Raw genomic sequence first — 23,108 nt, forward strand, 5'->3', positions numbered from 1 at the left:
TCCTTTTCGCTTTTCTTCTTCAAAGCTTGGTTCAAACGCTCTAATTGCTGACAGTAGACTTGAGCAGTGATTGTTGTATTCGGTGGTAACAATTCAAAGTGAATTACTCCTTTGCAATTCCACCAGATAGAAAGAAGAACCTTTTCCCCATGAAGTTCCCTTCTCGGTTGTGGTTGAGCCTTTTCCCTTTTACCAAGCCACTGTTTACGACGTTTAACATTGTCCTGGACACCAGTCACAAGTCTATCCCAAAAGGGTGAAATGAGTTCACGAGAATGGAGAGAAGAGCAGATGTCAACTTGGGATTTGCAGTTGTTTTCGGACAATTCATGAGGCACCCATTTTCCAAGTTTAGGAACCTTTCCAAGTTGTAGAAGATGACAATGAACAGTTGTATGGTTTGAACTAAGCTTTATTGCCAATTCTTCAACTGATAATGCAGGATTTTCTTCAAGTAATGCCTAAAAGAGCTTATCATCAAACTCAACTGGACGTCCTGTTCGATCTTCATCTTCAAGGTTGAAATCTCCACTTCTGAATTTTGCAAGCCATTTTTTGCAAGTTCTTTCATTCAAGCATTCTTTCCGATAAACTGAGTGCATGTTTCGAGTCGCTTCGGCTGCAGAGTTTCCTTCTTTGTACTCATAAAGCATTATGTTCCTCAAATGCATTTTGGATGCTTCCATGTTAGAAAAGGTTTTAATCAAAGAAATTTTAATTTTATTATTCTGTAAAATAATATTAGTTTAAATGTAGATAAATGCATAAAAATAATTTTTAATTCCATTAAACATTCTAAAATACTATTAAGTTTCATTCAATTTTAAAAAAGGTAAAATCAAACAGAACTTATGGGATGACCTGATATGTATATATGTACATATATATATTTATATGTGTATATATATGTGTGCGAGTATGTGTATATATGCATGTGTGTGTGAGTGTGTGTGTGTGTGTGTGTGTGTGTGTGTGTGTGTCTGTGTTTGTGCATGTTTGTTCTACACCAACGCTTGACAATCAGTGCGGATAAGACTACCCCCGCGGCGAGCGGTTCGGCAAGGTACCCGATAGAATAATTACTGGGGTCGATATGTTGTACTAATCGATGACCCATCATAGCTGCTGTCTAGTGACTGAAACAATGAAGAAACATAGTACAAAAATAAAAGAGAACTTAGAAGACCGCATGATAAGCTGGGAGTTACTGAAATTAGTAAGGAATTCTCATATTAAAAAAACAACCACAAATAATACGTTAAAATAAATTTTGATTTATTTCTCTCTTCTTAGGGCAGACAATTGGTTAGTTGATGAAAATAAAACGAATGAACACGATGGATTGACAGATTTTGGAAAGGTAATGTAACGTTTTAATTTCATTTCATTTTATTCCTTCCTTGTTGTTTTTTAAAAATATCTTCTACTTGTTTCAGTTATTACAGGAATTTTAGTCGAACGAATGGACTCCAGTAATTATATACTTTTCAAAGTTTGGTACTTATTCTTAACGACTTTTTTTAATGAATCGCTAAACAAACCAACACCGGTCGTCAAGTGGTGATGGGTGACAAACACAGGTACAACGACACACACGCACAACACACACACTCACAAACACATATATATATGTAAGAGAGAGAGGGAGAGAGTGGAGAGAGAGAGAGAGAGAGAGAGAGAGAGAGAGAAAGAAAGAAAGAGAGAGAGAGAGAGAGAGAGAGAGAGAGAGAGAGAGAGAGAGAGAGAGAGAGAGAGAGAGAGAAAAGAGTCGAGCTTGTTTCGGCTTCCGAGCACCAAATCCATTCACAAGGTTTTGATCAGCTCGAGGCTAATGTGGAAGATACTTGCCCAAGGTGTCACGTAGTGGGACTGAATCCGGAACGATGTCGTTGGAAAGCAAACTTTTAAACATTTCACGGGTACGGGCACAAGTTCGCGTTCGCTGTGTCATTACATACTTCTGAGGCGGAAACCACCACGCAGCAGCTGGTTCGTATTTTCTGTCCATAGCCATGTGGATATAACAACGATCGTAACAAAAATAATTGTTTCTCTTTTAGCAGCAGTGATTTTGAGGGAAGAGATATAGTCTGTCCCCACTGCTTTTCTGCCTTGCTCTGACTACACAGTCAAGCATGTTGAACGAAACCACCACGGGTTATAGATGCTCTGGAGAAGTATATATCATCTCGTATACTCTTTTACACTTTTACTTGTTTCAGTCATTTGACTGCGGCCATGCTGGAGCACCGCCTTTAGTCGAGCATATCGACCCCAGGACTTATTCTTTGTAAGCCTAGTACTTATTCTATCGGTCTTTTTTGCCGAACCGCTTGGTTACGGGGACGTAAACACACCAGCATCGGTTGTCAAGCGATGTTGGGGGGACAAACACAGACACACAACCACACACATATACATATATATATACATATATACGACGGGCTTCTTTCAGTTTCCGTCTACCAAATCCACTCTCAAGGCTTTGGTCGGCCCGAGGCTATAGTAGAAGACACTTGTCCAAGGTGCCACGCACTGGGACTGAACCCGGAACCATGTGGTTGGTAAGCAAGCTACTTACAACACAGCCACTCCTGCGCCTAAAATATATATGGATGACTTAAAAATGTTTGCTAAGAATATCAGTGAACAGGAAAACCTCCTAAAAATTAGTCAGTTTCAGCAACAGTATTTGGATGAGAATGTGCCAAAATAACAGAAAGGAAAGGCAAATTAATCAGCACTGAAAACCCAGCATTCGGCTTAGACACAGAAATCAGAGAACACAACAACTCATACATATATATATAGGAATAGACTAAATAGCTAAAATACAACACAGAAATGAAAGAGTATTACTTGAGAGTTAGAATGATATTAGAAACTAAACTCAATGTTAAATATAAGATAATATGGATGAACACGCTAACCATAAAAGTCATAAATTACAACTTTAACATAATAATGGAAAATTAATGAATTGAAAAACTTAGAAAAATATCAGAAGACTATTAACAGCATATCAAAATCATTATAATTATAACGAGGTTATAGTATATAGATAGTGTCATCCTTCTTAATAATGAAAACGATTAATGTCTGTGTGTGCGCGTGTGTGTTGTCCGTGTGTGTCTTTGCGTCTCTGTTTGTCCCCCGTTACCACTTAACAACCGGTGCTTGGTTATTATTATTATTATTATTATTATTATTATTATTATTATTATTATTATTATTATTATTATTATTATTATTAACCCTACACAACGCACCACCAGCACACATACTCATACTAAAAATAACCCAAGAAAACTATAATAAAATAAAAGAAAAGTTTCCGAATGATGTTGGGTCGCTAGGGAGAAGCTTCTTCCAAAGCCTTTATCAGAATTTAGTGGAGACACCGACACGAAAACATAAGGGAGCCACCCCACCAGAAAACAGTAAGTAGAGCCTTTTCTCCTCTAATACTTTCCTTTTTAAAAAAAACATGGTAATTCTCAGAATCGGAAGCATACATGTGTGAGGCCTCGGGTCGCCTTGGAAACAAGGTCACCTGTTGAACGACATGAGGTCTTACAGTGTAGATGTAGCAGCCATTAGCGAAACCAGGCTCTCCAACCCGCAGGAACTCGCAGCTCTTTTTGGCGGGTACGAGATTTTCCTATCTCCGTGTCGGCCGGGAGCGGGCGGTGGAGGTACTGCGGTGCTATTTCGGAAAGGCCTAAACATGAAAATAAGGGCAGTTTTCCTGGATCCGGAAGGTAAGTTGGTGGTCCTGGACGTCGATAGCAGTGATGGCGTTGCTTTCAGACTACTGGCTGCCTACGCTCCGATAGGAGCAGGGCAGTCGGATTATTTCAAACATCTGGAGGTTTTCCTAGGTACTTCTCGCACTTTAGTGCTAGTTGGGGACTGGAACGCTGTCCTAGACGAACGTATCGATAGGGTGGGTGCGGGAGCATCTAATAAGAAAGGGGGATGCAAGAGCCTCACCAACCTGCTCAAACGCTTTCAGCTGTCCGACAGGTATCGACTAGACAACCCGAATGTGCCAATGTGGACTTGGACTAATCGCATCGGGTCGTCTAGATCGTACTTAGATAGATTTTTCTGTAGGCCAGCGGATAAGTATAGCATAGGGTGTCCACAATTCAACATAGTCGGCTACACGGACCACAAATTCGTGATCTGTAAGGTCGACTTAGATAGGCTCCATAGACAAGGCCCCGGTTACTGGAAGCTAAACACGTCGACAACGGCGTGCAAAGCCTACAGAGACCGGATTAGTTTATTAGTTAAGAGGGCTTTAACCGGGGCAATCATCAACAACAACTGGTGGTTCGCCCTGAAGCGGGCAATTAGAGCAGAATCAATTAGGTTTAGTAAGGCTCTAGCTGTAGAACGTAAGAAAACAGAGCGGGATTTAGTTAACAAACTAGACGAGGCTCTTAGGACAGGCATCGCAACCGACGTGTTAGCAGCGAAGTTGGCCCTCGACCAACACTTTGATGCCAAGCATGAAGGCTGCGTTGTCAGAGCTAAAGCACTTTCGGTAAGAGGGGAGGGGACTAAGGCCGCTCGATGGGCCCGCGTGGTTGAGGCGAAGCGTGGGAACAGAGCGACCATTCGGTCTTTGGTGGACCAGAACGACTGCGAGATTTCGGAACCGAAGCAGATGTGTTCAGCCTTTCAGCAGCACTTTGCTCAATTGTTCGGGACGACGGTAGGACGGACGACGGAACAGACTTCGGTGTGTACCTAGACGGCCTGCCGCAACTCTCGACCAGCGAAGCCGAGTGCTGCGAAGGACCCATATCTGCCTGGGAAGTACAGGAAGCGATGAAAGGCTGCACGAGAGGTAGATCGCCGGGTTTGGATAGTCTGCCTTACGAACTTTATACGTCAATGCCAGACTTGTTTGCGGGCGTCTTGGCAAACGTCTACTGCAACTGGCAACAAAACGGGAGAATTCCTGCTTTTGTTTGTCGGGGAGTGGTGGCTTTGCTAAGAAAGGACCCAAACAAGGGGGACATTATAGGGAACTTTAGGCCCATCACTCTGCTCAACACAGAGTTGAAGATCTTGGCCAAGGTGCTAGCCAAGAGATTGGCGCCTGTCGTGGGCAAACTGATCGGCAAGGCGCAGACAAGCGCTGTGCCGACCAGGTCTATCCACGACAACCTCCATCTCATGCGCTACATCATAGAGAGGGTGGGTAACGAAGCTGGCGCGGGTGGGGCTTTGATCAATTTAGTTCAGTCTAAAGCCTTCGATAGGGTCGACCATCGATACCTGGCAGCTGTTCTCAAGGCAGCTGGCTTCGGTCCGGTCTTCCGCGGGTGGATAGCTGCTTTATACAGCGGCATCTGCTCGGTCATACGGGTGAACGGCCATCTATCGGAACCGTTCAACATCTCGCGTTCGGTTCGCCAAGGGTGTCCTCTCTCCTCGCTTCTGTATGTATTGACTCTCGAGCCATTACTGCGGAAGTTGGAGGCTTTGAGGGACGTCTCGCGTGATCTGGGATGTGGAAGGAGCGTGTCTGCTTATGCCGACGACGTCACCGTGACGGTGTCGAGCCACAGGCATATTGACCTGATTGGCGAGACACTAAACGAGTATGAAGCGGTGACAGGTGCGAAAATTAACGCGGAAAAGTCAATGGGCTTGCAACTAGGCACCTGGAGGGGCAAGTCCATGCCGTCCAACAGCGTCGTAGGGCGCTGGACAGACGGACCCGTTAAACTGCTCGGGGTCTGGTTCGGTCCGGACCTCCAGTTGGAGAAAAACTGGGAAGAAGTGACGAACAGGGTGGCCAACCTCACCTAGAAATGGGCTGAGAGGAAGCTCTCCTTGAAAGGTCGAGCGGAGGTGGCGAATGCGTACATCGCATCCGTCATCTATTACCGTTTGACCGTCGTCCCTTGTCCCGACCGCTGGTTAACCAAGATAGTACGCTTGCTCTTCAACTTTTTTTGGAAGGGTCAGGTACCACTGGTCAGGCGCTCCATCTGCTGTCAACAGCCGCTGAACGGAGGCCTTGGCATGCCGTGGTTACTGATGCGCAAACATGCGCTCAGGCTACGACATCTCAAGCGTTTCGTGGACGGTGAACAGGTGTGGTCGCCTTTCGTCAGACGCGATTTTCCGCAGCTCGTTTCTTTAACAGAGCTGCAATCCTGGATCAAACGTAGACCGAGAAAGGGCGCTTGGCACCTCGAGAGTGCCGCCAAGCTCTCACCGCCCTCAATCAGGCGGGCAGTGCGATCGGTAGTAGCTCCACTCTAGCGTTCTATAGAGGGTTAGTGGGAGAAAAGTGCGACGACGTTCTCGGGGAAACTCTAGGCGTCGAGGATAATCAGCTAAGCAGTCTGTTCAGGAGAACTTTCGGGCCAGGGCCCATGGATAATTTCCAAAGGTCCCTCGCCTGGCAGTGCTACCGAGGTGCGCTACCTGTTCGAGATAAACTCTACCGACATGGAAGTGCCGTCAACCGGGCCTGCCCGAGGTGCGCTCAGGACGACGAAACCGTTCTACACGCACTCGTCCAGTGCCCGAGCATTGCTGACCTGTGGGTCTATATCGAACAGCTACTGTCACGTGTAGGACGGATCCGGCTATCAGCTGGATCCATCGTGAGAATTGACCCGCCGACCTCCTTTAACTAGGAGGGCAAGGCAATTTTCCTATGCCTAGTGGCTGTAGCGAAAGAGGTGATATGGTGGACCCGTTTGAAAGGGCTAAAGACAGACACTTTCCTCTTTGTCCAAGGCCTCATCAACTTCTTCAAGTTCCACTTGAAAAGGAAGATGAGAGTAGAGAGGGAAGTGCTGTCTCATAGCAAATTCGTTGAAAGATGGGTGACTGTTGGAAGGATGACCAGTATAAACGGACCAATTCTGAGAATACACCTGTAGAAAAAAAAAAAAAGAAAAAAAAGGTAATGTAAAAGGAGAAAGGGCTCTATACCCCTTTCCTATTGTTTCTGACCAGGCTTCCGTGGTTTTATGAGTTTTTCCACTTTTATCCTTTCCTTTTTCGAAGCGCCTCCCCCTTTGGGAGTTCTACTTATTTATTTATCTATTTATTTATTATATCTTTCTCCGTTTTCTTCCTCTGTTTAGACGAACTTTCCTACGTTTTCGGACAAAACCTTTTGTAACCTTCGTCCTGTCTTTGTCCTTATATGTTTTTAATTGATATTAGCCCTTGTGGCCAATAAAACGAATTAATTATTATTATTATTATTATTATTATTATTATTATTATTATTATTATTATTATTAGTAAGGCAGTGAGCTGGGAGAATCGTTAGCATGCTGGGCGAAACGTTTACCGGTATTTCGTCTGCCACTACGTTCTAAGTCCAAATTCCGCCGCGGTCGACTTTGCCTTTCATCCTTTCCAGGTCCATAAATAAAGTACCAGTTGCGTACTGGGTTCGATCTTATCGACCGATCACCTCCTCCAAAATTTCGGGCCTTGTGCCTAGAGTAGAAAAGATTATTATTATTATTATTATTATTATTATTATTATTATTATTATTATTATTATTATTATTATTATTATTATTATTATTCCTTCGTAACACAGTGTTAGGTAAAAATGCACCGGAGTTTTTTGTCATCTGTCAAGTCACAACAAGGACCTCAGACAAATAATGCGCTGTGCCCAATACTTAAGATATGAGTCACGCTTTCCACCCTCTTACTACACATTCTGCAGAGGTTCGTTGCACTTGTGTTGTAAATATCTCTTTTCACCGAGTTGATATTCAATGCCTGATGCTGGGCAGCGATGTGAGAGAGCAGCAGAAGCCATCAAAGTGACACTGGGGTAAAATATACGAAGCTCAGTACACCCATCATAACTACCTGTATGATAAGGGTACAGCAAGCACATGCATCACAACCATATGTGCGCGACATGGTCATCTCATATCAAGTAAAACATTGCATGACCTTTGTTTGGGGAACTAGTTGGGTAGCAGTTTGGTAAATAGATCATATCCTGCTGGTCTATAAATAGATTCGGCAGATGGTAGGGAGGTCAGCCATAGAAACAAAGAAATTTTCGAACCATTTTGGTCAGCAGAGGTCAAATCTGTTTGCTACTAACAGTGGCCACCGTCCACTGAGAACGCTGCCTTGAAAAGAAGCAATTCAACCTGTTCTATTTGTAATTACTGGTAGAAAAACACAATAATAATAATATATATACACACAAATAATAATAATATATATACACACAATAATAATAATATATATACACACACACGCGCGCACACACACACACACACACACACACACACACACACACACACACACACACACACACACACACACACACACACACACACACACACACACACACACACACACATACTGATATTCACGTCGTTGAATTTTTGATTTTCTGAATTCAATTGTGTTGTGTTGTAAAAGGTGTGTTTATGTATTTGGATAATACATTAAAATTCTTAAGTTTTCTTGAGATGTTCGTTTGTCTATCCAGTTGGAGAAAAAGTAGAACTTTTGCAATGAAAAGGATGTTTACATTTTCGAACACTGAGGGAGAGTCGAAAAGAAAAGAAAAGAAATTGTAGATAGAAAAGTTTTAAGATTAACTAAATATGTTCTTTTGTATGACCGTACAGGGAGAAATGGTAGTGTTCTTAGAATAAAAAAGGAGGATGATGTTTACATTTTCGAATACTCAGGGTGAGAGGAAAGGATAAGTATTCACACAGTAGTCGTAGATATTGATGTTTTTTTCTCTTTTTTAAAGCTGATCGTTTGTGTGTTCGAAAGCTGTCGGTATGTAAGTTTCCTAACTTATTTTATTTTGAGGGAGATTTAAAATGTTCACAGGAAATAATAGATATTCCAGTCTTTGGGAATAGTAGGAGGAAGAGATGTTCACTTCGTTGAATTCTTGAATTTCTGAATTCTATTTCCTTTTTCTTTTGGAATTTTTCTTTTCTTAACAGTTTTGCTGTGGTTTACAGTTTTTGTAGTTGTGCCGTCTGTATATACTGACAGGTGCTTACTTCCTTAATTTTTTTTATCGTGCATTTAATTGTGTTACGATAAAAGGCATGTTTACATATTCTGTTAGCCAGGGAAGAAGGTAGGACAAAATGTTTACACAAAATTGGAGATATTATTATTATTATTATTATTATTATTATTATTATTATTATTATTATTATTATTATTATTATTGTTTATGGTTTCCTTTCATTATAACTTTATTTCAACTGCCTTAGTACCGGGCATCCTTCGGAGGCCAAGAGTAGCAAGGGCACTTTTGCTTTGCTATGCATGCTAAAATTATCACCATATTTATTATTATTATTATTATTATTATTAGTATTATTGAGTGAGGCAGCAGTAGAAGCCATCAAAGTGACACTGGGGTAAAATATACGAAGCTCAGTACACCCATCATGACTACCTGTCTGATACACCAGGCACCAGGCACCAGGCACATGCATCACAACCATATGCACGACATGGTGATCTCATATCAAGATAAACATTGCATGACCTTGCAGATAGAGCCCAGTTAGAATTTTCTTCAGGTCGAGTAGCCCATTGCACTCTAAAGGTCCCTGAATAAGGGTTGTTTAAGGATGTTGAACGAGACAGACATGTTTGCAAAGGTGAATTATCCAAACACCAAAGAACTCCTTTCAACACATGGCTATAATACTCCCTCTCTACTTCTGCTCGTGATCAGAGCTGCACATATCGTCAGCTACCAAAGGACATGCTCAACTGGTTAAGGTGAAACAACTGACAAGCAACACTGTGGCATTCAGCAGAATATTTGCTGTAGCCCATCTTTTATACCAAGATAAAACAATGTACATGATGACACTTCTAATCAATTAAGATCAGAAGCCATGAGAGCCATTGCCTGGTACTGCATCAGGACATTTATTATTATTATTATTATTATTATTATTATTATTATTATTATTATTATTATTATTATTATTATTATTATTATTATTATTGTTCAGTAGTTTTATTTTTATAACGTGCTTTCACTTCACTACCGAGCGCAGCTCTGTGCGCCTTGGGTATGTGCTGTGGTTTGCTGTGGTGCTCTTATGTTTACTGTATTGAAAGTGTTTTGCGTAGAATGTGTGCAGTACCCAGTAGTGCAATTTTCTGTATGTTATATATATTTGTAAGTCCTGGTGTTTTTGTTATGTATTTGTCTGAATATTTTTTTTATTATACCTAAGGCACCTACTATGATAGGAATTGTTTCTGTTTTTAGATTCCACATTCGAGTTATCTCTGTTTCCAGGTCTTTGTATTTTGAAAGTTTTTCCATTTCTTTTAGAGAAACGTTGTCATCTGCTGGTATTGATACATCAATTAGAAAGCATTTTTTTTCTTCATCATCTTTGACAACTATATCTGGTCTATTTGCCTTAATTTCTCTATCTGTGTGTATTGGCATATCCCAGAGTATGGTTGCTTTCTCGTTTTCTGTGACCTTTTCTGGCGTGTGTTTATACCATCTTTCTTCTGTTGTTATTCCATAGTGTTGGCATAGCTTCCAGTGTATATAGGTCCCAGCTCTGTCGTGTCTGTGAATATATTCCTTCTTAGCCAGAACTGGGCAGCCAGAGATAATATGATTTATTGTTTCTTGTCCATCTCCACATATTCTACAGTTACTTGTTATATTTCTTTTCATTATGTGTTTTTGGTAATTTCTGGTGGGGAGGCTTTGGTCTTGTGCAGCAATTAAAAATCCTTCAGTCTCTGCTTTGAGTCCTGAGCTTCTCAGCCATTGCTGGGATTTTTCTCTGTCTATTTCTTTCGCATTTAGTTTAGCCCAGTATTTACCATGTAGGGGCTTTTCTTGCCATCGTTTTATCATGGTCCGTTGCTGTTCTAGTTTTAGTTTGGATTTCATTTGTTTTATAGCTTTTGTTGTTCTTCTTCTTCTTCTTCTTCTTCTTCTTCTTCTTCTTCTTCTTCTTCTTCTTCTTCTTCTTCTTCTTCTTCTTCTTCTTCTTCTTCTTCTTCTTCTTCTTCTTCTTCTTCTTCTTCTTCTTCTTCGTATTTGTTAGGTAGATTGATTTCTTCTTTGTATTTGTCAGCTTCCTTAAATACTGAAAACAGCTTTTTGTTCTGCTCGTGTTTTGTGGCTATTTGTATTAGTTTTCCTTGCTTCTGGAGTAGGTATTTTTGCAGTCCTATGGTGGTTATTTTATAATAGTTTTATAGCTGTATAAGACCCCTGCCACCTTCTGTGCGTTGTATATATAGCCTTTCTATGTCAGATTTTGGGTGGTGCATCCTATATCCTGTCATTATTTTTCTTGTTTTTCTGTCTATTTTACATAGTTCGTTTAGTGTCCAGTTAAGGATGTTGTAGCTGTAGCTTATAACTGGGACAGCTAAAGTGTTGATACCCATTATCTTGTTTTTAGCATTGAGCTCTGTTTTTAGTATTGATCTAACTCGTCTATAGTACTCTTTCTTTATTTTTTCTTTCATTTGTGTATATTGTATCCTATTTAGTTCATTGACTCCTAAATACTTGTATGGTTGGCTTTCGTCTAGTTCTCTTATTTCATTGGCTTTATCTAGTGTTATATTGCTGCTTTTAACTAATTTTCCTCTTTTCAGGGTTGCTTTGGCACATTTTTCTAATCCGAATTTCATATCTATTTCCTTAGTAAAGCCGTGTACTGTCTGTAGTATAGGCTAATGAAGTTTGGCATTATTTAGAAAATTTGCGTTGATGCTGCTCTGTTTTCATTGTCGGTATATTTCCAAATACGATGTTGTAAGTCTCATTATATTTGGTATTGTTTCTTGGAATGTATGATAGGAATAAATATGTGTGGGTGTGTGTGTATGGATCTGTACGTCTTGTACTAAATTGATATACACCGTTCAAGAGCATGTTACTGTGGATTTTGTCTAAGAGAAGATCGTTTCATAACCATGTATTAAAGGTACAACATATAACAAGACAAAGCGCGTTTTCCTCTACTCGAGGTTTGGCAATGCTTTGCATCCTTTTTGCCACTTACTAAGAAGCACACACTTATGCACATTTTTACACATACACCCGTATGCACTTATGCATGGATTCTATATACAAGGTGTTACATTTAATAAAATATAACTTATTTACCTACGTTTTAACATTATCACTTTCGAAATAGTCACCTTGCGCAGCAATTCACCGGTCTCAGCGGTCCTACCACTTTTGGAACCTTACCTGGAAGTCTTTTTCCGTAAGTGAGTCGAGGACCTTCTGCTGGCGATTCGCTCTGCATCTTGACTGACGGTCTGGTCCTGGGGGTGATGCTCATCGCAGTCCTTTCAGATCGTTCATCGCCTTCCAGAGACGTTCTTCCGCTTTTGAAGCTTGCCGCTCGAAACATTGCGTACGACCCATTGTCTCTTCGCCGTAAGCTTCCTGTAACATGCTCAATGTCTCTGTAGCAGACTTTCCAAGTTTAACACAAACTGTCACGTCGGCTCTTCGTTCCTGTCCATGACAATATCGCAGACTACAGCATACACGTGATCACAAAAACAGAAATTTCATAACTTGCAAAGTAAACACAGCGATGTCACTATGTACAATGCCTCATGAAGGTTACTGTTAGCTCTCAAAGCGCACGCAACCGTGTGCTGCCATCTGTTAGCACGTTACAGAACTAGGCCGGGAAATTTTTCATAACACCTCGTACATAATTTGGCAGCTATTGCTTCTAATTTTGATTTCGAAAACACTTTTGATAGTGTAGATAGGGAAGGCTTATGGAAAATTACGCAGCACTGCGGCATACGAGACAAGTATATATATCTATAATAAGAGCAACTTACCAAGGAATGTCATGCAGAGTCTTGCATGGTAACGGAGCTACGGATAAATTCGAAGTACAAACAGGAGTTCGACAGGGCTGTATACTTTCTCCCTTTTTATTTCTACTAGTTATAGATTGGATTATGAAGGAAACTACGATTGAAAGCCAAACAGGCATTCAATGGACGGGTGCAGAACTCTAGAAGATCTCGACTTTGAAGATGATATAGAGCTACTTTCACAAATATATAGCCAAATGCAATATATATACATATATTAATATATATATAGTAATATATATATATATATATATATATATATATATAATATATATATATATATATATATATATATATATATATATATATATATATATATATATATATATATATATATATACATATATATATATATATATATATATATATATATATATATATATATATATAAACATATATTAATATATATATGTGAACATATACATATATATCAATATATGTATATATACATATATATTAATATATAAATTCATGAGTGGTACAACAAGGCACCAATGAAAAGTCTTTTGCTGGAAATTAAAACAATTGTATTGAAATATTTTCATTGATACATATTAATATATTAATATATACGTATATATATTAATATATATTAATATATTCATATATATGAATATATATATATATGAATATACACACACACGCGCACACACACACACACACACACACACACACACAAACACACACACACACATATATGAATATATATATATATAAGCATATATATATATGCATATGTATATATGAATATAAGTATATGTATATAGATATGAATAGATATATATGTATGTATATATATATATATATATATATATATATATATATCTATATCTATAAATATATATATATATATATATATATATATATATATATATATATATATATATATGTATATATATATGAATATATATATATGAATATATATATGTATATATAGGATATATAAATATATATATATGTGTATATATATATGAATATATGTGTATACATAGGTATATATATATATATATATATATATATATATATATATATATATATATATATATATATATATATACATATATGTGAATATACATGAATATATATCTATCTATCTATCTATCTATCTATCTATCTATCTATCTATATATATATATATATATATATATATATATATATATATATATATATATATATATATATATATATATATATGTATGTATGTACATAGATAAATAAATAAATGGAGTTAAACATAGGTGTTATTAAAATCTTTTTACTTCCAACATATGTTTCGAAGAAAGCATTGGTATTATTCCAGAAGGAATAAAATGGTTTAAAACAATACAATCTTCTCATCACGGAAAGAAGGTAACCAAACACATCAATAAGACATTTTAACAAAATGTGATAACTGCATATGTGATGAAGGGAACGCTATCAAGGTTTAAAAAAAAAACAACCCGTTAGTACATACAACTTCAAATTAGTTTATAGAAAGAGGAGGAGGAGAAAGAAAGAAATTAACAGAAAACTAATAGTGGAGGGATACAGAGCAATAGGTGAATTAGCATTAAGCTTAAAGTCATGGAAGTAGATATATTTAGTGGAAATGTAATGTAAGAAGACAGTCATAGATCGAAGTTTATAGAATGGTAGAAATCACTTATAGGAACTAAAGGTATGTTTCTGCCAGTGCTTGTAACGATAAACGCGTTCTATAAACGTGTTTACAAGGGCATTCGTTGCGAACAGGATAAAGTACATTTCAAAGCGAACAAAAGGATTTACCTTTATCATACGGTAAAGATATAGAGAGAATATTTCATATATATATATATATATATATGTATATATGTGTATGTTTGTATATATATATATATATATATATATATATATATATATATATATATATATATATATATGAATATATATGTATATATATATATATGAATATATATGTATGTATATATATATATATATATATATATATATATATATATATATATATGTATGTACATATATATATATTTATATATATATATATGAATATATATATTTATGTATGAATATATATATTGTCGTTAAACTGTGGCTCTTCTGTGGGACACCGCTGATGGGGTGAAAAGAGGGGAGACTTGCATGTATCGGCAACTGACAGTCTTCCGTTTGCTCAGTTCTGCTCGTCCAGATGAAGATAAAAGGCCAACTGTGCCTAATAGGGACCCGGGAATACATATATATTCATACACACGTATGTACGTACGTACGTACGTACGTTCGTATGTACAAATATATCTTGCTACTTTGTTAGAGCTCGGCTGGAATTCAATGGAGAACAACTGAACTAAAGTTCAAAGTAATTATACATACAATACATACATTCATAAATGCATGTAAACATTCACACTTGTGTATGCATATATCTATCTTGTTTTAATTTAAAACAAATTTTGACTGGTCACCTACTTGGCAGCAAAGTTGTGAAAGAAAGTTTCTTGTTTTATTCGTCATCCTTGAAATCTTAAGAAGGTTTTGCAGATTTTTATAGTCCTAAATATCGTGATCGTGGAGGCGCAATGGCCCAGTGGTTAGAGCAGCGGACTCGCTGTCGGAGGATCATTGTTTACTGCAGATATATAACGACACAAGCTGCACCAAGCAATGAAATTGTAACAACTTGTTGCTGATTTTGTTATGGTCATTTAGTGTTATTCTCTTGTTCCCAGGTCAATCATTATTCCGATGAAACGTTGTTGTGTACACCCGCATGCTCTGCTTTTCGGGTTTTGAAAAGGGATCAATCGTGTTCTGTGTAGGTTCTCTTCGATGTTAACGCTACGAGTCGCCCTTCCATGAATAGAAACACAATCATTGATAGTAGCATGTTGGTCAAGTGAACAGAAGTAGTTAATGGTTACATTTTGGACAATGCTCTTTGAAAAAGAGAAGGAATGACCAGAAGAAACTTGAAGAGGACGAAAGGAAAAAAAAAGGGTAAAAAAAAAGGAAATTGAGTAATCTCAACGAGAGAGTCATTTACTAATGGTCTACATGTCTTTCCGTTGACTGACTGGAAATAAAGAGTAGACTAAATTCGGTATATATTTGGCAGGAGGGCAAATGGGAGGACAGGCGTGAATCTGTGTGCGCTTGGTATGTTGCATATGTATCTGTGTCCGAAAAATATGGAGAGGTAGATTTTATGTGAGTGGTTCTTTATAAGTTGTGTGTTGTATACGTCTGTCAGTGCCCGTCTGTCTATATTTTGGTGGAGCACTACAACTCAGCAAGTAAAAACTCAACAAGTAACATTTCAACAAGTGCCACATCGTAGCAAGCACTAACATTCACACCTACACATCTATACACATACACACTCACACATATGTACACACACACATATATATATATACCTCCCACACATATACATACACAAGCATATTATACACACACGCTTGTATGTATATATATATACACACACACATACATACATACATACATACATACACACATACATACATACATAAATACATATATAATGTTCATTTTTGGATATAGAACGAGGAAAGTCAGTCCCCTCAAACCCAAAACTTGTGCACCAACAGTTTCTCTATCTCCCCCATTTCAGGTACTGTGAATAAAGATAGAGTAACCCGAGAATATTACACCAGACTTATGAGAATATGGCAGTCAGATTTCTCCTCTTACAAAACAATATCCCAGAAGGCATTTGCAGTACTAGTGCTGATCCCAACAATTGGGATACTTCATTGATCTGGAGAGGAAATCCATTCCATAGATTTCAAAACCCGCAAAATCCTGACAACAACCGGGAACTTCTACAGAAACAGTGATGTTGACAGGCTCTACCTAAGAAGAAATGGAGGTGGTGAGGGCCTGTGATCAGTGTAGACGGCCTTAGAATGCTGTATGGTTTCACTCAGTCAACACCTGATAAACAACAGCAGAAAAAAAATAAATATGTAAATGCAGTGCTGAAAAGTGAAGTGAGCAACATTGTACAAGTTGACAGTGAGCTTCACAAGAAGCACTCTCTCCTATACAACCTCAAAACAGCTGGGCTTTCTTACCTCAAAGAAGATCTGGATGGAAAGCATTCAGCATACAAAAAACAAAAGACTATGCATGGGTATGTTGCCCGGAAGATTGAAGAAGACAATAGAATTGACATGAAGCGAAGCCTCTCTTGGCCACAAGACCACTACATCACATCACAATTTGAGGGCTATGCGTATGCAATCCAGGAAAAGGAGATTTTCACAAAGTACCTAGTGAACAAGAGAGGCAGTGACGCTCTTATAACCTCAAGGTGCAATCGCATAGTACTACCACCCTACGCGATCTGATGTTGTTGCTAATTTACAATACCATCCGCAAAAAAAGACTGTCCTGAAATAAACTTAGAAAATCCCTCTGTTACGGAATACATTCGTAAGCACCAACTCAAGGAATACTGGTGGAATATTCCCATCAAAACTTCTGTCAAATGTAAACATAATAGGCCGGATATTGTTGTTTGGGACAGAAGGGCAAAGGTATGTACCATCATAGAAGTCAAAGAAAAGGGGATGTCTATAGACAACTGCTTCGAATCCTCCAACTTCTATATTCAGACTATGAATTCATATTCATACTAATAACAATTGGAGCACTAGGTTTTGTTAGTAAATGCATAAAGGAGAATCTGGATAAACTGGGATTTTCAGAAAGAGAAATCGACCAGCTACTTGTTGAGCAGGGTGTAATCGTGTTTTTGTAGGTCTTAAAATACTATCGTGCACTTTATAGGAGTGTTCTACTCTATACGAGAGTCGCTATTTCCCAGCAAGAGGAGCATCGTGTTTCTTTCCGGTGTCAGTTATAACGCAGCAGTCACATTTCAAGCATTTTGCTTAGCATTACGATATTTGCAGCATCCGGAAAATTCCTCCATGTACCAATACACCAGACAAGGAACGGTGGGGGAAAAAAACTTGATTCGGAATATTGAAAATAATTGTCCAATGTGAAATAGTGGAAAAGTACAAAAACCTATCATATGTGATCTGCAGTTGTACCATTCAACGATCTCCTTTATTAAAATAACAACGACACTTGGCCGCAGTGAAAAGTTCGGCCGATGTTGGGAAAAGTTTGGCCGCTGTGAAAAGTTCAGCCGTTGAGAAAAGTTCGGCCGCTGTGAAAAGTTCAATCGCTATGAAGAGGAAGATAATAATACAGAAATAACAAAGACCTTTCTACGAATTGGTAAGGAATTGATGGTTCTGGATTCAAGATAAGATGATTCAAGAAGTATTCTCATAAATTCAAAGAAACGAGTAAGAGATGATTAATGGAAAACTTGTAAGCAACCAATGAATGGTTTGAACTATTCATAAGAAGATACAATCAGCAAATTAAGGAAAAGATGTAGAAGTTATTGTGATCTGCAAACAACAATGGATATATAAAGATCTAAGAAAATGTATTACATAGTAAAGTGCATTCTCATAATGGATTTAAAATGCTTCCATTACGAAAAAGTTAAATAATATAGGTCTTGAAGTAACATCTACGTCGACGAACGACGCTTTAGCCGTATGTGTGTGTGTGTGTGTGTGTGTGTGTGTGTGTGTGTGTGTGTGTGTGTGTGTGTGTGTGTGTGAGTGTGTGTGTGTGTGTGTATATGTTTGTGCGTGTGTATAAGAAGAGATGGTATCATTAAAATACCATCAAGTGTAGCAAGCAAGTTATCAGCCGTACGGGCAAATTAATACCACATGAACACTTACATCGCTAAAAATAGAAGTCAGAAATACTTCTGTACCACAGAATAGTCACAAATCTAATACAGGCATGGTAGGAAAAATTTCCAGTGAACATTAAAGACGTCTTACCTCTGCTAGGTCAGCACATGCAATACTGGTCAACTTGGAACCGGTTTCGAAATTAGCGCCAAATAGGTCTCTGTTTCTCTTTAGTCAAAGTCTGCCAGTTTCTCCCCACCATGCCCGAAAAAGTTCCAGGATCACCAATATTGCTTGTACTCACTTAGCAGAGGTAAGACGTTTTTTAATGTTTTCTAGAATTTATTCCTACCATGCTTGTATTAGACTTGTGACAATTCTGTGGTACAGAAGTATTTTTACCTTCTATTTTTAGAGATGTAGGTGTTCATGTGGTTTCTTCGTGTACGTATGTATGTATGTACGTATATATGTATGTATATATATATATATATATATATATATATATATATATATATATATATATATATATATATATATATATATATGTATATATATATATATATATATATATATATATATATATAGGTGAAGTATATTTGCCACTTAAATGTGGCTGACCCCTAAGGGTGGATGTTACTGTTACTTTTAGCCTCAGGAGAACATCTCCTCCAGCTGGCTATTGACACACATCTGTGTCCTGTCTCTATTTGCAAAGGGAAGTCATCCTTCCCATCTTGATCTGCGATACGTACGGACTCGAGTTTCTGGGTATTTACCCGTCCTTAGCGTACGACAATCACCGACCTTGGATGCGAAAGATATCCCGATGCAAATACATCCACCCTTAGGGGTCAGCCACATTTAAGTGGCAAATATACTTCACCTTGTCGTGCAGTTACTGTTAATACCTTGTTCAGAGATTTAACATTGCTTATATATATATATATATATATATATATATATATATATATATATATATATATTTATAGCCTAAATGATACGAAGACGAAGGCATTTTCTAACACATCTTTAATGATTCGTTATAATTGCTTCTGTGCGAACTTTGTTTGCAAAGCCAGTTTATGCAGAAATTCAAAGTGAAACTTTACATAATGTTTGCGGTTTTAGACATTAAAGTGACATTTCATCAGACTTGCATTAAAGTTGCGCTTTCCATTGCAAATTTGATGCAAGTGTGAAGAATATTAATTAAGACGATGAGCTGATGAAGACGATGAGCTGGCCGAATCGTTACCGCACCGGGTAAAATGTTTAGCGGAATTTCACTCGTCTTTACATTCTGCGTTCGAATTCTGCCGAGGTCGACTTTCCCTTTCATACATTTAGGGTCTATAAATTAAGTAACAGTCGAACACTGGGGTCGTCGTAATCGACTTATTCACTCCCCCGAAATTGCTGACCTTGTGTCAAAATTTGAAATAAATATTTTATCATGTATTCATGTCGCGATAAATGGTTACCGGCATTTTGTCCGTCTTTACGTTCTGAGTTCAAATTCTGCCTAGGCTGACTGCTTTTCGTCCATTCGGGGTCGTTGAGCACTGAGGTCGATATTATCGATCTATTCCTCCTCTAAAATTGCTGCTCTTGGGCCAAATTTGAAAACGGTGTTTTACCATATATTTGATAAATCTACGTATCATCGGTGACATTGTTTATGATATTATACTATTGATTTATACTGTTAAAATATCATACATTCTGGATGGTTACCATTGTAACGAGTGCCAATGTAGAAGTATCCAAAATATCATTTGTGGTAATAAAAGAAAAATACGTGTGCCTGTAGGCATCTATTTCATCGTCTGCGCTATATATATATATATATATATATATATATATATATATATATATATATATATATATATATATATATACATACCATATATGTGCCTCGTTTGTCTGTGTGTGTGTGCGTGAGTATGTGCGTGCATCTGTGTGTGTGGTGCATACATATATATGTGTGTGTGTAGGTGTATATAAAAGCGTATATATATATATATAAATATATCTGCAGGTGTATCTGTATGAGTGAATGTATATCTATGTATATATATGCATGCAGTTATCTGTATCCATGTGTATGTTTAATTTTATGAGTTTGTGTACATATATGTGTGTGTGCACATATACTTGTATGTATAAATGCATAGATACATGTATATGTGTATACATGTATATATGCATTCACGTGTACGTGTATCTGCTTATTTGTGTATGTGTATATATATATATATATATATATATATATATATATATATATATACACATACATATATATATATATATATATATATATATATATATATACACATACATATATATATATATATATATATATATATATATATATATATATACACATACATATATATATATATATATATATATATATATATATATATATATATATCTTTGTGTATAAGTGTATGTTCATATATGCACGATTACGTGTATGTGTGTGTGTATGTCTGCACGTAAGTGTATATATGTGTGTATCTGTGTATATAAAGAGTAAGGTCGTGGGAGTATACATATATGTATATAGTTGTTTTCATATTTAGATGTACAGAACATCAATAAATATTTTTCTCTCCCGTACGTCTTCAATGCGTCACAAGTATAAATTAAAATTTTCGATGATTTATAACCCGCTGGCATCCATGAAATCTACAAATATACGAAGAAGTTATCTATTTTGCAATAATTTAGTACTTAACTTTTGAACAACTATATCTAGGATAAATGTTGTTTCATTTATATATATATATATATATATATATATGTGTGTGTGTGTGTGTGTGTGTGTGTGTGTGTGTGTGTGTGTGTGTGTGTGTGTGTGTGTGTGTGCGTGTGTGTGTGTGTGCGTGTGTGTGTCTGTGTGTGTGTGTATGTTCCTTATTTAACTTTTGTCTTTACTTTTTATAAATAAGTTTACTTTCCTCCTTTTCTCGAAATTATTTTCTCATTTTTATATTTATCCTGTAGTTTCTCTCCAATCTTAAACTAAACTGCGATGAACTTTGTAAATCACATTTTCAGAAGCCCACGAGAATCTTATATACTCAAAGTATATAGCCTTATATAAAGTTTTTCTTGTAACCGCTGTATGTATGAATATTTTGAAACACCGCTAAAGTTGTTTTACCGTTGTCTCGTACACACACATACACACACAGTTATATATATATATATATATATATACATATATATACATAAGCATATATACATACTCACGCAACACATATATACATATACATACATATATGCACATACGCACACACCCTCATGCACATGCGCACGCGCAAACACACACATCGATATGCATGCATATGAATATTAAAAACTTTCTACATATCAATATCCAGTCATAAAAGTTTCTTATATATTAACTGGCAAAAATGACGGAAGAACCTGAAATTACACGATGTTAATCATAGTGGTTATTCTTCCTTTTTGCCTTATCAAGGCATAACCATAAGAAAGTTTGTTAGCTCGTCATATACTGTTCAGTGGAGGCGCAATGGCCCAGTGGTTAGGGCAGCGGACTCGCAGTCATAGGATCGCAGTTTCGTTTCCCTGACCGGGCGTTGTGTGTGTTTATTGAGCGAATATATATATTTATCCTGAATTTAGGTAAATAATTCTTCGGACAGACGGTCAGTAGCGAAACCTACTCGGTTCGGCTGCTCTACATTGATAAAGGGAAAATATCCCGAAACTACTCTGTAGATGCCAGACCAGCAAAGGGAAGCGGCTGACCTCCTCTGTTCGAAGGTTATAATGGACACAGGTTCGTGTGTCACAGCTAGCTAGAGGCAATGGCCTCTTGGAGCTAATCAACGGCAGCGTTTGTCCTATTTTTCTGGACTGCCATGTTAGCATGGCGATAACTATTAATATATAAATATATATATAGTTGCTATGGTCACATCGCGAAGCAGCAGCAATCCGTTCTGCGTTAATGTAATAACGTAAATGAATAAGAAATCTTACAAATAACAGGTATACGCGTAAGAGGCAAAGAGAAGTGAAACAAATAAATAATATATGGAGTCAGAAAAAGGTAAAACATAACTGCACGAGCGTAGAAATACAAAGAGAAAAGATGTTTTGATTCAAAATAAAAGCGCTATTCTCCGAGAAAGAGATGAAAAGTTAACAAAGTCAAAAGGGTTCGATACCGAATTTAAGACGTATGTTTGCATATAAATCCGTAGGCATATATATATATATACGAGGAGTTACCCAAAAGAAACCGGTATTTTGCAATATTACTCTATTCACTTAGTTTTACATGTTCACACGTTTATTGCCTTCAAAGTATACTTCATTTGAAACGATGCATTGATCCAGTGCTGGAACTCATGCTAAATGATGCCTTTTAACGCCTCGGGTCGTTTTTTCTTCACCTCTTCCAAATCTGCAAATTCCGTAGCAAGA

The 23,108-nt window shown here is 37.3% G+C and overlaps 1 protein-coding gene across 1 annotated transcript in view; it reads left to right on the forward strand.

The window, feature by feature from the left end:
• LOC128247334 (dipeptidase 1-like) overlaps positions 1–23,108 on the forward strand; it is a 117,234-nt gene that overhangs the window by 61,777 nt on the left and 32,349 nt on the right. Inside the window, exon 5 of the mRNA XM_089353958.1 lies at positions 1,294–1,360. Within this exon, the coding sequence (XP_089210084.1) occupies positions 1,294–1,360 (67 nt within the window). The remainder of the gene's footprint in view (positions 1–1,293; positions 1,361–23,108) is intronic.

The sequence above is a fragment of the Octopus bimaculoides genome, chromosome 1, assembly GCF_046866305.1.
Source record: "Octopus bimaculoides isolate indiv1 chromosome 1, ASM4686630v1, whole genome shotgun sequence".
NCBI lineage: Eukaryota > Metazoa > Mollusca > Cephalopoda > Octopoda > Octopodidae > Octopus > Octopus bimaculoides.